This window comes from Neophocaena asiaeorientalis, unplaced genomic scaffold (genome assembly GCF_003031525.2).
Source record: "Neophocaena asiaeorientalis asiaeorientalis breed wild unplaced genomic scaffold, Neophocaena_asiaeorientalis_V1.1 scaffold336, whole genome shotgun sequence".
In the NCBI taxonomy this organism is placed as follows: domain Eukaryota; kingdom Metazoa; phylum Chordata; class Mammalia; order Artiodactyla; family Phocoenidae; genus Neophocaena; species Neophocaena asiaeorientalis.
Genome location: NW_020174788.1, coordinates 1,655,336 through 1,673,405, shown reverse-complemented (window position 1 = coordinate 1,673,405; position 18,070 = coordinate 1,655,336). Strand labels below are relative to the sequence as shown.

The window sequence follows — 18,070 nt, the reverse complement described above, 5'->3', positions numbered from 1 at the left end:
AAATACAGAGCTGGTGAATCAAAGGCAGTGCTTATAGACATGGGAGTAGGTGAGACAAAGTAGGTAAAATGAAGTGAGGAGAAAAAAAGAAAGAGGGACCTTGGAGAAAACCAACATTTAAAGGGTGGTTAGAAGCCAAACCTGCAAAAGAATCTAAAAAGGAGAAATCAAAATAATGGAAACCACAGAACTCATTGTCATAGTAACTGAGGGAAGACAGTGCCTAATACATTAGAGATGCCATAGTACGAGGACTGAAAGGTATCCATTGAACTTGGTGACAGAGCAGCCTTCAGTAATCTTTGCCATAGCCATTGCCATGGCGTGTTATAGCTGGGCATGATATTTTTGTTTGCTGTGAAGGGAAGTGAAGACTGGGAAACGGAGAGAGAGGTAGAAAGCTCTTGTAAGGTGCTCGGTCCTGAAAGGAGGAGAAAGATGGAAGGGTAGCTGAAGAATCTGGCTAGAAAAACACATTCAGTAATACTCTAAAGAGCAGAACAAGGATCTTGAATGGAAACTACTGCGAGACTGCCTTGGTTTAAAACTTTGTAACCATTAGCATTGTTCAAAAATGGGTTGGGCTGCCTCCAGAAGTACTGAGCTCTTGATTACTGGAGGTATCGAAGAATAGCCTAAATGTTACAGTATATTAACAAAGAGTAAGGTGTTCAATCAGTAGTCTAGGCTTCCACCATAAGAAACTGGAGAAAGAAAAGCAAATTAAACCCAAAGCAATCAGAAGAGTGGACATAATAAAGATAAGAACAGAAATCAGCAACATTGAAAGCAGAAACACTATAGGGAAATATAAATGAAACTAAAAGCTGATTCTTTGGGGAAAAAAATTGATAAAATTCATAAACCTCTAGCCAGACCAAGAAAAAAAAAAGAGAAGACACAAATTACCAGTATCAGGTATGAAATAGGGATATCACTATAGATCTCACAGACATCACAAGGATAATAAAGGCATACTACAAGCAACCCTAAGCCCATAAATTAAACTTAGATGAAAGGAATCAAGTCTTTGAGTCACAGAAAACCCCAAAACTCACTTAAAAAAAAAATCGATAACTTGAACAGTACTATATGTGCTAAAGAAATTGTATACCTAGTTAAAAAAAAAAAAAAAAAGACTTCCAACAAAGAAAACTCCAGATACAGCTGGTTTCACTTGTGAATTCTACCAAAAATTTAAGGAAGCAATAATAACAATTCCAGAAAATAGAAAAAATAGAACTCTTTCCAACTTATGAGGTCGGCATTACCCCCTAATACCAACACCGACGACACTTGAAAACTCCAAATCAGTGTCTCTAATGGATATAGAGTAAAAATCCACCAATACGTAAGGAGGATAACGCATCACCACCAAGTGAAGTTTACCCCAAGAATGCAAGGCTGGTTCATCATTCAAAAATCAATCCATATAGGGACTTCCCTGGTGGTGCAGTGATTAAGAATCCACCTGCCAATGCAGGGGACACAGGTTCGAGCCCTGGTCCGGGAAGATCCCACATGCCGCGGAGCAACTAAGCCTGTGTGCCACACTACTGAGCCAGCGCACCACAACTACTGAAGCCCGCGTGCCTAGAGCCTGTGTTGCACAACAAGAGAAGCCACGGCAATGAGAATCCTGCACACCACAATGAAGTCCTGCTCGCCGCAACTAGAGCAAGCCCACGTGCAGCAATGAAGACCCAACGCAGCCAAAAATAAATTTAAAAAATTAAAAAAAAAAAATCAATCCATGTAATTCACCATATTAATGAATGAGCAGTAGCCTGAATAATCAATAGGCAAGTTTTCAGATTATATGATGAATCAAAGGACCTAAGCTTAGACATAGCAGTAAAGACCAAGTTACTTAATTTACTGGTTTGGGGAGGAACAGATTAATTAAGAAAGTGAGGAAATTTCCCCTCTGGCTAAGAAACTGAGAATGACAAGTCAGATCAAGCAGGTCTCTCTGGAGAGTTCAGTTGTCCTCCTTCTGTCATCCTCACTTCAAAGACTGAGGGAGTTTAGGGGTTTCTTTCTTGAGCAGCTGGCCTGCTATATTTCCAGGATGGCCATGTTCTACCCATGCCCGGTTAAGAAAGCCAAGGGCCCTCACAATCCTGATTTTCTCAAGATGCTTTAGAAGCCAAGAGTATCAGAGTTGAATGAAGGCTGGATCTTACCTAATCCAGATCCCCACACAGTTTAAAGAAGAGAAACCAAGACCCGTGGAGGGTGGCTCGTGTAGGTCCCATTCCCCGTCACTGAAATCCAGTGATCATTAGCTGGTCCTGGTACAGTAAGCCCATTTGACCATATCTTCCAGGCCTGTCCTCCCCCAAACTTTCTCCTCCAGGCTTTGTAGTACACGTTTGCTTTTAGCCTTGACTTTTATGCATAAAGAGTCCCCATCAAAACCTGTCTGGGTCCTAGTCCCTCTTCCCTCACCAGTTGGAGTCTGGGGTGGAGAAAAGCAACCAGACCCAGGCCTTCACACAGAGGCATCCTGTATTACTGGATTGGAGGATTGGTCTAGCTACCTGCTTTGAGCCTATAGGCCTCACAGCTAGCCAGATGAACATAGTCTGGGTCCATCATCTCTATTTGATCCCACTGCCACTTTGAATTCTTTCAACAAATTCCTTATAAGATTGTAATGAAAATGTACTGCACACTCATTATGTCCAGGGTCTGTGCTATGAGGCTATACGTTCTCTCACTTCATCCTCACAGTAACCCATTAAAATAGGTACTGTTCTCATCCTCATTTTGCAGATAAATGAATAGGCTCAGAGAGGTTAAGCAACGTGCTTAAGATCCCACAGCTAGTTAAGTAGAAGTGTTAGGATTTGAACCCAGGTCTGGCTGACTCCCGTGTTCAAGCTTTTAGTAATGAAAATTCTTTCTGGTTTGAAATAAAAATGGTTTTCTCTTTCTTTCCCTCCTTCTCTATTTTCAGTCTCAGGAGGAAGTCTGTGATTTGCTCCATGCTGCACCCTTCCAAAACATCTTGCCTAGAGTCTACATCAAAGGTAAGAAACCACTGACAGCAGCTAAATGGCCAGTCTGAATTTGCACCTCATGCTCACTTAATCCCAATAAACTCAGATGTGCGGTCAGAAATGGAGAAGTTGAGAGCTTTGGACAGCTATTGGGTAGTCACAGAAGTGGAAATGTGTGCTCCAAATGCTCCAGGCCTTGGTCCTTCTAGAATATCCCTAGTAAGTTGCTGTCTAGCTTGGTTGGTCTAAATCCTTCAAGTGATGGGGAACTCACCACCCCATGAGGTAGATGATTCCACTGTTGGGCACAGATAATAGAACATTTTCCTTGTAGTGGGTCCTGATCACACTTGCTAGAACCAGGGAAAACAGTTCTACACACTCCATCCAAGTGTTGGAATACAAATACGTCACCAGGTCCTCTGAGAGCTCTTCCTTCCCCGTTTCCCCCGGTGTGCCCTGAATCTCATTTTCTGCCTACTGTTCCTTTTGCAGAGGGGGAGCGTTTGGAGGTCCGGATGAAACGCCTGGAAGCCAAGTACGCGCCACTTCACCTGGTCCCTCTGATAGAGCGGCTGGGGACCCCTCAGGTACGATCCTCCTATCACGGACTCAGAGAACCAACAGGAACTTTAGAGGGAGAGAGAGCATTTGGTCCAACCTCCTCATTGTACAGATGGGGAAACTGAGGCCCAGAGAGAGAAACAGAAAGTCTAACAGCACACAGCCTGTTAGTGGCAAGGGCAGGTCTTGAATGAGTTTTGCTGACTCTCAGGCCTGCACCCAGTATCATCTATCCTGCCAAGAAAGAAGGAAGTCAGACAAGTGTCTGTCACTCCCCGTTAGGTACTAAGAATTCTGCTGAGTTATCTCTCAGAATTAGAACCGCACGCCCTGTGAACCGGCAGTTCATCTCTGGGTATCTTTGCTAAAAAAAAAAAACTCTTACAGGAACATAAGATGTAAACATTGTTTGTTAAAGCAAAAAACTGGAAACAACCTAAATGTCAATCAGTAGAGTGTTGACTAAATAAAATGTGGTAAAATCATTCAAATGATGAATACCTGCTACATAATAATGAAAAGAAAAAAATCAGATCTAGATGCATCAGTGTGGACAGACCATAAACACATGGTTAGGTGAATAAAGCAAGTTGCACTACAGGTCATGGGGCATGATGCTACTTGTATTTTTTAAAACACATATCAAAAAACCATATTAAGTAAAACTTTTCCTAGGAAATGAAAAGCACCCAGTTCATAATGGTGGCAACCTCTGAAGAAAGATGAAAGGAACAGAGATGGGTGGGGAGATCAAAGAAGGCAGATTTATCTGTAATGTTCTAATATTTTTGAAGGTGAATGAGCTCAGGTGTTAAATCTGTAATTAAAACTCATTTTTACAAACCTGAACATGGAGATTCTCCTGCCTTTGGAGAACTCACAAACCGTGCAGGCAGTCAGGAAAGAAGATACTTTGGAGGGGAAAGGGATGAAACAAACAGCATGTGCTGTCTCCTTTCAAGTTGATTCAAGTTGAATCAAGCATTTGGTGGTGGGGCAGGGCACGGATCAGGGTAGGAATTCAGGAAGAAGAGAAAACAGGGCACTGCAGCGAGACAAGCCAGTATGGCTTGTTCTGTTCCACAAAACCCAAAACCGACTGTTTAAAAGGTTTAGGATTCAGATCCGCTCTTGGACTAGCATCCCTAAGGTCCTCTCTCCTATCATCACAAAAGCTCATGAATCAGAAAAATTCTCATCCTCCACAGAGGGCGGAAGGCGGCCTCTTCTCTCGAAAAACGTGACAAGTGTTGGAGCCCATGACAGGGCCCCATCTGCCCAGGTGTCACACTGATGAGCAGCCCCAGCCAGACCCCCTGCAGGCCACCCACCTCCTACTGAAAACAGTGACTAAACATTCAGTGACATTTGGGTTCTTTAGTCACCACAGAGAGAATGTAGATACTGTGAAATATGCACATTTTCTTTTTTGGCCTTCCGGGGCTGAACACAGGAGATCCTCTAAAGATTGCCTTCTAGGGAGAAATCCCCCAAGCCAGCGACATATAAATGTGTCTGCTCCACTGTTGGTGTCATCCTACAAGAATCTGGCCTCTCACACCCAGGCTTCGGCATGTGTTTCCACTTAGAAGTCTGTGAATTCCTTCCGTGTTCTGATGAACACTATTTCCTTGGGACTGATAGAAATCTCAATTTGTCAAATGCTGATGTTTAACAAACAAAAGCCTAGACATTCTGCCCGAGAGGAAATGCCAGTTTTATAAGTCTCCCAGCCCTTAAGAAATAGTCCAAAACTTAGTCCTCCTGTAGACCAGAGAAACATTTTTAAAATATTAACGTCCAAGCTTGCTGGGGTTCAGGGAACTCACATAACTTCTAGGTTGGTGACAGGGAAATTCTGCTACATGTTTAATGTTGGGAGAGTTTAACTGTATTGCATTGCTTGTATTTGTTTCTAGGAAAAATTGAGGTGACCTGGTTTGTTGCCCAGTGCTATCACGAATTAATGTTCTGTCAGGGAGTTGAAGGACTCCTCTTTCCAGCTTTACCCCTGAATTGTTGCATAATCTAGTGCTAGACATTTAATATCTTGGTCTTTGTTTTCCCATCTATAAAATGGGCGAATAGCTGTTTTGTCTTTTTAGCTGAGCTGCCTTTCACAATCACTATGATAAACAAATAAGTAAAAAGCTTCTAAAAAACAGAAAGGAGAGAGCGAGCATGGAGTTATTTTTCTCCAAAGTATCCTAAATACAATCAAAGTACTCCATGCAGAAATATGTTTCCACATGATTTCACAGATGCTTTTTCTATACCCTTGTTAACTCAGAAAAGAATGGCAGAAAGAGAGAGAAAAAAATTCCCCACTGAGTGGAACAGAAATGGCTAAAATTTATGTTAAACATACACACATAGTGTATATATATATATATATATATATATATATATATATATATATATATATATGAAACACAAAGTCACAGATTGAGGGTATATGCAACAAACAATCTTTAGTGCACTTTTTCAGATTAGAAGGACACTCATATCAAAAGAAAAAAGAGGGCTTCCCTGGTGGCGCGGTGGTTAAGAATACGCCTGCCAGTGCAGGGGACACGGGTTTGAGCCCTGATCCAGGAAGATCCCATATGCCATGGAGCAACTAAGCCCGCGTGCCGCAACTACTGACCCAGTGCTCTAGAGCCCGCAAGCCACAACTACTGAGTCCGCGTGCCACAGCTACTAAAGCCTGAGTGCCTAGAGCCCGTGCTCTGCAACAAGAGAAGCCACCACAATGAGAAGCCCACGCACCGCAACGAAGAGTAGCCCCCGCTCACCTCAACTAGAGAAAGCCCACGTGCAGCAACGAAGACCCAATGCAGCCAAAAATAAATAAATAATTAATTAAAAGCAAAAAGAAAGAAAAAAGGGCATGAAAGAAAACTCACAGCCTAAGAAATATAAATGCCAACAAACAGGAGAAAAAGTGTTCCGCTTTACCAGTGATCAATGCAACGTGAAAGAGAAGGATATAGCTCATTTCGCAAGTTGGCTAAGAACTTTTCTTCATGATAATGAAGTACTGCTAAAGGCACAAGGAACAGACTTGACACAGACAGGTGTACAGTGGTTCAGCTTTTCTTGGGACTAATTTGTCACTATGTAACAAAAGCCTTTTAAAACTGCTTATACTCTTTGACTGGACAGTTCTACTTCTAGGATTTTATCCTAAGAAGATAACCAGAGAGAAGCTCAAAAAGTGTAATATATAAGGATAATTACTTACGAGTTGTCTATAATGATGAAAACTTGCGAGCAATTTAAAATAACCAACAGGAATAGAGAACTAAATAAATGACGTATGTCAATGGCCATTTTATGTAGCCATTAAAAAACCATATTACTGAATATACTAAAGGAAATTTTTTTTTAGTACCAGTACCTTAAGAGAAAAAAACAATGTAGATAGTGTGACCTAAACTGTGTTAAAATAGATACATATACACGCTCACATACATAAACACAAATAAATCATACATAAGTATTTTAAGAAAGCTCATCTGTGGGTGATGGGATTTACGGGAGATTTTTATTTTCTTATATAATATTTTTACAAATTTTTTTCCAGATTTTACTCTTGTAGCTCATAGGAAAACCCATAAAGGTAAACAGTTTTTCAGGAAAGGGGCAAAGCCCCTAACCATTTCAGTCAAGGCCCTTTGGTTGGCTCTGGTTGCCGGGGGGGTGGTCATTAGAGTTCAAAATCTGTCTGCAGGTTTATAAACCCTGTTGCTAATTCTTCAGATCCTCCCACAGTTGTCAGGCCCTGAGGACTGGTACAGACTAACTAAATGCACAGGTTAACTAGTAAGCTAGAACTCTCTGTATTAATTTCTGAAGGAGAATAACCATGACTTGAGAACAAACGTGGGTTCTTTATTTACTGAGCATCTTCGCTGTACCAGGTACTCTCTTTCTAAAGTGGGGAGCCCTGTCAGGGTCCAGATACTACCACAGGGAGTTGCCTGGTGAGAACAGAGTCAAGCACTGGGGTCAGGGTTTTTGAAAAGAAGTATTTCTAGCTAACTGTGGCAGCTTCTCTGCACTGGAGCGCTCTTTCTCTGCCACCAGAATCAAGATGAGTCACCGTGAATCAGGGTTCCCTCTTGTGTTCGAAACACAGGTCGTAAGCTCTTCTTCCCCAATTCACGTTTTTTGTCCTAGACTTCTTTCAGTTTATAGCTGTCATGACAGCTACACTCCTGACCCACATGCCTAAAGGGCTCCAGCATTGGTGTTTCCTGATTTACTTCCCTTCACGGATTAATTTAATTGAGGCCGCCCTCTTTCTAGGGGCTGTAGGGTGTGGGGAGCGTGCAGGGAGCAGGCAGGCAGACTCCACCCAGCCACACTGTACACTGAGCTCTCGGGCGGGCCCGCCCTCTGGGGAACTGATCCCAGGAGTGCCCTGTGGACCTCTCTGTCTCTGAAGCCGGCCCTCTTAAGCTTTGTCCCTAGATTTGGAGATTGTACTTTGACCTTAGATGTTAATATCTGTTATCTTTGCACATGGCTTTGAGACCTCTACCCCTAGATATTTTCTGCTCCTGCAGATGGTAATGTGTTTTGAAGTACTAGTCTAGCTGGCTGATTATTAGAGATGTAGTAACCAGATGCCATATGAGAAGCCAGTTTAAATTATTATTAACAGTAGTCAGAGAACTTCTAACGGGAGGAATAATCTGTAAAATCAGCGACAAATTTTTAAGAGTAACATATGCTTATTGTAGCACATTCAACTGTACAGAAGTATTTATAGTAAAATGAAAACCCCACCTGCTTCTCCAAGCCCATCTGTTCCCACAACTGATGTTAATCCTTCTAGAATGTTTTACAGTCTCACCCCCACATACACATACATGCGTACAGTTTTGTGTGTCTGTCTGTGGGATTGTGTTACTGATGTCTTTTAATAGGATTGTAGTATATGTCCTCTTCTGCAACTTGCTCTATTCATTTAACAATTTAATCCACAGCTCTAGACTACTAGGATTCAAATCCCAACTTTTCCACTCACTGACTGCCTCTCTGAACCTCAGTTTCTTCTTCAATAAAATGGGGATAATAATGGCGTCTTCTTCATGGGGTTTATGTAAGGAGTAAATAAGGTAAGTACTTAACGAATGCATAGAACAGGGCCTGGTGTATTACACAGTGAGTGTGTGCTAGTAGTAGTAACAGTGCAGTAGTAGCAATAGTACTAGTAGTAGCATCATCTCAGTCTTTTCAAAGGCTACCTAGCATTTCATTATATAGGTGGATTGAAATTTTTTTATACTATTCCTCTAGCGATGGCTCCTCGGTTTTACTTACCCCAAGACTTCCCCCTGCGATTGAACTCAGGTTTATAAAGTTAGTGACCTGCTCTGGGCAAGACCTCAGTTCTGGTGAATGAATTACAGATGCAGCCAGCTCTGGCGTTTGGGAATATCGGGTGAGAGGTAGAAAATGAGGTCTGAGGTGTGACTGGCAGGTGTATGTACTCTCCCATTCCCAGCAAATCGCCATCGCTCGGGAGGGCGACCTCCTGACCAAGGAGCGGCTGTGCTGCGGCCTGTCCATGTTCGAGGTCATCCTGACCCGCATCCGGAGCTACCTGCAGGACCCCATCTGGCGGGGCCCCCCGCCCACCAACGGCGTCATGCACGTTGACGAGTGCGTGGAGTTCCACCGGCTGTGGAGTGCCATGCAGTTCGTCTACTGCATCCCCGTGGGGACCAACGAGTTCACAGCTGAGTGAGTAGCCCCAGGGAAGGCGGGGTCGCCCCCCCAACCTGCTCATCCCTGACCCGAAGAGCCATCAGGCAGCCAGAGCTCAGCCAGAAAGGAGGGCAGGGGCGGGGTTGTCCAACAACGGTTTGTTGAGCACGTGCTGTATGTCGGTCAGGGTTCTAGGTGCCGGGCGTGCATCTGTGCAGAGCAAAAGTAGACAGTTCCTGGTATGTGGGGTTGACAGGGCCAAGAGAAGACTAGAAAATAGATACAAGGTGCATCTAATGAGGTCCCTTGGCAGCGAGGGCAGGAAGGACAACAGATGCCCATGAAGAGAGACAAGTGGATTATAGGAATTTAATTCACAGATGACAGCTGAGCTGGAACACTGCTTAGGATTCAGCTCTTAGAGGGGAGAAGGGGACCCCACAGGGAAGGCTCCAAGTGGTTGAAGACAGACATGGAGTGTGTGCATATCGGGGCCTTGGACCTCTCAGGGCCTGTCTTCACGGGACTAGAAGCTGGGCCTATGGAAGGGGTGGGGCGGGGGGAGCTCTGGCCAGGGCTTGGTATTAAGATCTCACCGCCCACCCCAGCAGAGCTCCAGGGGTCGTAGAACAGAGACAGGCTCCCCTAGCAGAAGGTGGGCCCCACCTTGCTCATGAGGCCTCTGCTCCTAAAAAGCAGGGGTGCCTTTGAGAGGAACCCAGTCCTGTTCTCAGAGAAGACAGAAGCAGAGCCCCATTCTCCCGTCACTCACCCAGCTACACAGCAAGAGCAGAGTGGCGAAGAGGGCAGACAGGGCCTGCCCTCCAGGAGCCAGGAGCTCTGGAGGAAACACGCACGGGGGCCAGAGAGGCCTCCCCGAGAGAGTGGTGCTGGGAGTGGGATGGGAAGGCTATTTCCAGAGCAGCTGCACTTTCCGCGACAGCGGTGGGGAAGCTGGGAAACCTTCCCAGTGGGCTGCGCTGCATTCAAGGGCGAGCGATCCAGCCAAGAGATGCCCCACGGCCTCCCAAATTGCCCAGGTGGCCGTTGAGAGTTGGGGGTGTGCAGGCTGAGCTTCACCAGACCCAAGAGGACTGGCAGCCCGGCACACCAGCAGCGTCTGTTCATGCCCCATCGTGTCCCTCCCCCACCCCCAGTCCCTGCCCTCTCCACCTACAATGGCCAGCTGGTCTCCTGGTTTGAAACCATCCTTCCCCTCCCAGGTGTTCCTCTGGTTCCTTTCCAGAGCCAAGACAGAGCTTCATCAGAATTCTCACTGGCTACATAAATCTCAAAGGCTGGTTGGATTTTTTTTCTTGCAAATTTGTCTTCTTCAAAGCTGATTTTTCTTACATTAGTGGGGTGACAGACTGACACCTCTTCATGGCTAGCAGGGCTTATAATATAACCACAGTCCCAGGAACAAATGAGTCCACACTCACAGCTTCCCTTGTACCCATTCTACAGATTAAGAGAATTGGCCCAGAGGTGAGCCAGCTCACTAGCTGTACTGCTGGTTCAAGATGAGGGTCCCTTCCCCCTCTGCCTCCTGCTTCTCACTCCAGCTGTTTCCTCTCCCACTCCCAGGCAGTGTTTTGGAGATGGCCTGAACTGGGCTGGCTGCTCCATCATCGTCCTGCTGGGCCAGCAGCGTCGCTTCGACCTTTTCGACTTCTGTTACCACCTGCTGAAAGTACAGAGGCAGGACGGGAAGGATGAAATCATTAAGAATGTGGTAAGCAGCTCGTGGCTGGGTCCTGGGAGTTGGGGCCAGGCCTGACAAGCAGGCCTTTCATCGGCAGAGGAGGGTGAGCTGCTTATGGAGGCCAGCTCCCCACACCGCAGCAGGTAGGTACAGAGACATTCAGCAGCTGGTGACCTTCTCGTAAGAAGCCGTGAGTCACTGGCTCGTAACCCACTGGGATGAATCACATCACCCCGCAGGGCAGGGCCAGCCTCCAGACCTGAAACACACCTTCCCTGTGCCAGTCAGACTCTGCTAATGCTGCTTCGTCATCTGCACAAACTCTGAACACGAAAGTTGTGCAGCCACGGGGATGGGATGAGCGCCGCTGTCGTGTGTCGGGTAGGCAAGGCTGCTGCGGGAGCATCAAGAAGGGCTGTCTAAAGCAGGCTGAGGGGCTGGGCAGGGGCCTCAGAAGGCTCCGCCTAGAGGCGATGCTTGGGCAAAGTCCAGAATGACCAGCTGCAAATAGCCAGGCAGAAAATGGGGTGCAGGATGGGGAGAATGTTCTAGGCAGAGGGAACAGCTAGAGCAAAGGCACAGAGGCATGAAGATGTATGGCTGGAACAGAGGGTGGGTCTGCAGGACCTGCTGAGAGGAAAAAGAGGCAGGAGCCACCTCAAAGGTTTTTTGTTTGCTTTGAGGTAGAACATACGTAACATAAAATTTGCTGTTTTAGCTATCTTTAACTGTTTACTGCATTAAATTCCCTCACCTTGTTACGCAACCATCACCACCTCCGTCTTCAGAACTTTTCATCTTCCCCAGCTGAAACTCTGTGCCTAGCTAGGAAACAGTAACTCGCCATGCTCCCTCCCCCCAGCCTCTGGTAACCACCCTTCCACTTTCTTTCTCTGTGAGTTTGACTGCTCTAGAGGTACTTCGTATAAGTGGAATTCTCACTCAGCATAATGTGTTCAAGGCTCACCCTGTTGTAGCATGTGTCAGTATTCCCTTCCTTTAAAGGCTGAATAATATTCCATTGTATATATACACCGCATTCTGTTTATCCATTCATCTGTCGATGGACGCTTGAGTTGCTCCCGCATTTTGGCTGTTGTGAATCGTGCTGCTGTGATCATGAGTGTACAAATAACTGTTCAAGACCCTGCTTTCATTGCTTTGGGGTATACACCTAAAATTGGAATTGCTGGATCATGTGGTAATTCTGATTTTAATGTTTTGAGGACCACCATACTGTTTTCCGTAGTGACCACACCATTTTACATTCCCACCAGCAATGCACAGGAGTTCCAATTTCTCTGTATCCTCCCCAGCACTTGTTATTTTCTGTGTATCTTTGGAAATAGCCATTTTAATGTGTGTGTGAAGTGGTATCTCATTGTGGTTTTGATTCACATTTCCTTAGCAATTAGTGATATTAGCATCTTTTCATGTGCTTATTGGCTATTTGTTTATCTTCTTTGGAGGAATGTCTATTCAGGTGTTTTGCTCACTTTTTAATTGGGTCATTTGGCTTGTTTTTGTTTGTTTGTTTTGCTGTTATTTAATTGCAGGTGTTCTTTCTATATTCTGGATATTAATCCCTTATCAGATATATGATTTGAAAATGTTCTCTCTCATTCTTTGGGTCACCTTTTCACTCTGTTGATAGTGTCCTTTAATGCAAATAAGTTTTTAATTTTGATGTATTCCAATTTATTATTTATTACCTGTGCTTTGGTGTCATATCCAAGAAATCATTGCCAAACTCAATGTCGTAACGCTTTTCCTCTGTTTTCTTCTAAAAGTTTTATAGTTTTCACTCTCATGTTTAGGTCTTTAATCCATTTTGATCTAATGTTTTGTATATGGTGTAAAGTAAGAATCCAACTTCTTCTGTGTGTGGATATCCAGTTTTCCAGCACCGTCTATTGAGAAGACCATTCTTTTTCCATTGAATGTTGTGGGCACCCTTGTCAGAAATCATTTGACCATATTTGAAAGGGTTTATATCTGGGCTGTCTGTTTCATTGGTCCATATGTCTGTCTTCATGCTAGAACCACACTGTTTTGATTACTGCAGCTTTGTGGTAAGTTTTGAAACTGAAAGCATTGTATGGTCAAGTTCACATTTCACTGTCAAGCTCTGGGCACCCATAGAAGGCCTTTAAGCAAGAGAGTGGCATGATCATTGAAGCATCAGGACCCCGGACCCCACCCTCAACTGAATTCTTCCCTTTCTCTTGATTTCTCTGTCCCCTCCTCCCATCCCTAACCTGCACGTCCCTGTCCTTCTACAGCCCCTGAAGAAGATGGCAGACAGGATCAGGAAGTACCAGATCTTGAACAATGAGGTTTTTGCCATCCTGAATAAGTACATGAAGTCCGTGGAGACGGACAGTTCCACCGTGGAGCATGTGCGCTGCTTCCAACCACCCATCCACCAGTCCCTGGCCACCACCTGCTAGGCGGAAGGTCCTGCAAACCCTCAACCTGGAGGAGAAGCAGGAGAGAGAAAGCCACAACCAGCCTGCAACAGGGTCTGACTGGACAGTGTGTGGGATGGACCTGGAAGGAAACAAGAACCTCCCCAAACACATCTGCACCTCCTGAGGGCTGGGCCTGTGCATGCTCTCCCACAACATCTCCATGGTGGTTTCTCCATAGTGTAAATGGAAAAAAAAAAAAAAAAGAAAAGAAAGGAAACAGGGCAGTATATGCTTTTCTCTTTTTTACTTTTTTTTCCCTCAGCTGTGTTAAGATCCCTAGTTTTACCCTTTCTCCATCTCATGGTCCCCTACATCTGTGGTTGCTTCCCAAGACCTCCTCCTCAGATGGAGACCTCCAACCCAATGCCCACGTGCCACCCCAGAACTGAAGTCTTAGAGATGGAGAAAAGAGTGTGGTGATGCCCCAAGATGTCAGCCTGACCATGCTTCCACTTCCTAGCATCTTCACCTCCTCTGGCTCCCTCCCTCCACTTCCCAAGATGGCATCTTCTTCTGCTCTGTACGCCAGGGATTCTACCACCAAGAATACTCCTGGACCAGGCGCTGAGAGCCATGGTGAATGGGAGACGAGGTTCCTGGTATTGGTACCATGGTAGATGGTGTTGTGGTGTTGCCTTTGACCTTCCATGGACTCCCAAAACCACATTCTGACTCCCCTCTCAGGGCACTCCTAGAGAGAATTCAGAAATGCATTCACAACTGGAATGGGTGAGTAGAATTGGGGTAAGAAGACGGTCAGAACCGCTATGTAGAAGCAGTATTTAAGAACACAGCCAGGGATTCCATAGTCCAAAACAGAAAGCTATTAGACCACCTCATCAGCTTGATGGTGAGAGGGTCCTTTATTCATTGAGCAAATGCTTAGTGAGCACCAAGTTTCACAGGGTAATGGACACTGGGGCTACAGCTTTGAACAGGCCAGGCATGCACTGCCCACAGCATTAGCCAGCGACCAAATTAGGGGCCACTTCTTGGCACAGAATCTCTCGTCAAGGAAAACTGTCACAAGAAAGAAAATATTAAAGGGTTATTTTAATAGAAGCCAGAAACATCTTGGGGTCAAGGAGGTAAGGAATATAAATAATACTTGTCAACGAGCTTTTAATACCAAAATATACCCCAAAGAGGAATCCTGTTCTGGTGAATCAGGACTTTTGTTGTCCTAGAAGCTGAAAGATTCCGGTGACATTTTATCTTTGACTGTCAACTTCCTTGATGTTCCTTAACTTAGATTTAGAGGTATGGCGTATATCTCACAGGGACGTGTCTACTTCCGTTTCCCTGACTGAACCAAAATTCCCTGCAGGATCTCCTACCAAGCATGGGGAGACTGTTTAGAAGGACAGAAGCCTTTGGGAAGTGAATTTCTCATTGCAGAGCACCTCATCATCAAAGGGAATCTATGACCCTGAGCTTGTAAGAACATATAAAGTGAGACATTGGATATTTCTCTCCTGGCCCAGGAAGGAAAAGAAAGAGAGAAAATAGAACAGTAATGATCTCCTCCCTCAGGGCAGATGAATGGAAATGGTTTCCATTAACCAGATGGCCCACTTCAACCCCATGGCAAGAGCAAAGAAGTGTCCATAGCAAGAGATTTGTGTTACCCACTCATGCTCACCAGGGAGGAGAGAGGTGGGGCTCGCCAAAGTATGGTCCAAAGGCCACATACATCAGGACCTCCTGAGATTAGCACGTTTAATGCAGATTCCTGGGCCCCATCTCACACCCATTGATTCTACAGCTCTGGGAGCAGGGTCAGGAAATCTGCACTTGCCACAAGCTGGATTGTTCTGTTGCACGTGAAAGTCTGAGGACCACTGCTGTAGAGGCCCCCTGCACTGCTACCCTTGGGCTTTGAGCTCCCTCTGAGCCATGAAAGAAAATATTTGTTGGGAAGGAAAGTGAGTCAGGGTGGAAGCTGTCAGATCCTCCTGTCTGGAGCTGCCACTTCGTATTCCGATTTCTCATTTTTTTCTTCTTGATGACCATAGATGTATCCCAAAGGCAAAAGTGAGGCATTACCCGACATGGGAGAACCACCAGGTAAAACTCACCTTCAAAACCCACATAAAATTTCTAAGCTCCAGAGACTTCCGAGTCTTCATTCCTGTCTGGGAACAGTAGCTGGCTCACTCTCTCAGATTAAGTCTGGCTGTTAAGTCCTGGAGATCATTCTAAATCCTTGACCATTGCTTTGCGGAGATTTGGATCACCGGTTGGATGAGATTGCTATTTCCACAGTCCACCCCTCCCACCCTGCATTCATAGCCCTGAATTTGACCCTCTGGGTAGAATCCTATTATCCTCAAGAGGTTTGATCCCAGTAAATTGAGGTCTTCACCTTTAGGAGGGACGTTTCATTTCCCTGGCTCACCAGCAGCATTGATTTACGAACACCGAAAGGGTTTAATAATTCTTTCCTTCCTGGTGTTACTGCCCACCCCCACTTTTGATTTTTTGTGTATCTAAGAACCAGGAAAAATAAAAACTTAGGTTTTAAAAGGTTAAAAAAAATTCTGTTTCAGAAACTGTCAAATGTACCATATTTGTATTAAGAGTTGTTGGGGATTTTTGTACAATGAATTTACATTTATTTATGGTGACTTATATTTACGCTTGTGATCAAATAATGATGTTAAATTCTTAAATCATATTTGCTATGCAGCTGAAGATGATATTTTGCTTTGTATTTTGGGGTAACTGTGTTGAGTTGATAAACATTTCCATCTCCATTAAAACTGCTTCCAAACTAGTGAAATGAGCATCTTGTCTTGATTCTGGGTCATATTCTAGTCGTCGTTGATCTGTGGAAGGCCACATGAAAACTGATGCCTAAGGATACAACCTGAAAGAGAATGGAGGAAGATAAAGATAAAGAAGACAAAGACATTGCGCCCTAAACTAATGGCTTGTTTTCCTTTCTCACTGGGGGAATTAAATCTTTACAAATTGACTTGCACTGGGCAAGATATCGGAGATGGTTCCTGAGCCTAGGGGATTCATAGTCTGACAGTGTAACTCTACAAACTATATCCCTAGTTTTGTTTTTTGGGGGTGTTTTTGTTGTTGTTGTTTGTTTTTTATTTTTTTGATTGAAGTGTAGTTGATTTACAATGTGTTAGTTTTAGGTGTACAGCAAAGTGACTCAGTTATACATATATATCCTTTTTCAGATTCTTTTCCATTATAGAGTGTTACAAGGTATTGAATATAGTTCCCTGTGCTATACAGGTGTTTGTTATTTTTCTGTTTTATATATGGTAGTGTGTATCTGTTAATCCCAAACTCCTAATTTATTCCTTCCTCCCTCCCAACACTGGTAATCATAAATTTGTTTTCTATGTCTATGAGTCTGTTTATGTTTGGTAAATAGGCTCATTTGTATCTTTGTTTTAGATTTCACGTATAAGTGAAATCATGTGATATTTGTCTTTCTCTGTCTGACTTCACTTAGTATGAAAATATCTTGGTTCATCCATGTTGCTGCAAATTGCACTATTTTGTTCTTTTTACGGTTGAGTAATATTCCATTTGGTGTGTGGGGGCGGGGGGTGGCGAGCGTAAGGTTGGCCAAAAAGTTCATTCGGGTTTTTCCATCAGATCATGTGAAAAACCCAAACGAACTTTTTGGCCAGCCCAATATATATACACACACATATATAATATCTTTTTTATCCATTCATCTGTTGATGGACATTTAGGTTGCTTCCATGTCTTGGCGATTATAAATAGTGCTGCTGTGAACATTGGGGTGCATGTGTCTTTTCGAATTAGAGTTTTTGTCTTTTCCAGATATATGCCCAGAAGTGGGATTGCTGGATCATATGGTAACTCTATTTTTAGTTTTTTAAGGAAACTCCATACTGTTTTCCTTATTGGCTGCACCAATTTACATTTCCACCAACAGCATAGGAGGTTTCCCTCCTCTCCACATCCTTGCCAACATGTTATTTGTGTTCTTTTTGATGATAACCATTCTGACAGGTGTGAGGTGATAGCTCATTGTGGCTTTGATTTGCATTTCCCTGATGATGAGCGATATTGAGCATCTCTTCATGTGCCTGTTGGCCATCTGCATGTCCTCTTTGGAAAAATGTCTATTCAGTTCTTCTGCCCATTCTTTAATTGGGTTGTTTGTTTTTTTGATGTTCAGTTGTATGAGCTGCTTATGTATGTTGGATATTAACCCCTTATCAGTCGTATCATTTGCAAATACCTTCTCCCATTCAGTACATTGTCTTTTTGTTTTGTCGATGATTTCCTTTGCTGTGCAAAAGCTTTTAAGTTTAATTAGGTCCCATTTGTCTACTTTTGGTTTTGTTTCCTTTGCTTTAGGAGATGGAGCCAAAAAAAATATTGCTGCAGTTTATGTCAAAGAGCGTTCTGCCTGTGTTTTCCTCTAGCAGTTTATCGGTCTTACATTTAGGTCTTTAATCCATTTTGAGTTTATGTCTGTATATGGTGTTAGAGAATGTTCTAACTTCGTCGTTTTACCTGTAGCTGTTCCGTTTTCCCAGCACCACTTACTGAAGAGACTGTCTTTTCTCCATTGTATATTTCTTGCCTCCTTTGTCATAGATGAA

At 44.1% G+C, this 18,070-nt stretch overlaps 1 protein-coding gene across 3 annotated transcripts in view; it reads left to right on the top strand.

Annotated features, from left to right (window-relative positions):
• CYFIP2 (cytoplasmic FMR1 interacting protein 2) overlaps positions 1-16,245 on the top strand; it is a 130,573-nt gene extending 114,328 nt beyond the window's left edge. For 2 of the 3 annotated variants that reach the window (XM_024760135.1, XM_024760136.1), the window contains 5 exons: positions 2,963-3,035; positions 3,501-3,595; positions 9,085-9,323; positions 10,875-11,022; positions 13,275-13,442. In XM_024760135.1, the coding sequence (XP_024615903.1) occupies positions 2,963-3,035; positions 3,501-3,595; positions 9,085-9,323; positions 10,875-11,022; positions 13,275-13,442 (723 nt within the window). Of the gene's footprint in view, positions 1-2,962; positions 3,036-3,500; positions 3,596-9,084; positions 9,324-10,874; positions 11,023-13,274 lie in introns of all 3 variants that reach the window. The other variant, XM_024760134.1, reaches the window with a different exon arrangement.
• The last annotated feature ends 1,825 nt before the right edge of the window (positions 16,246-18,070 follow it).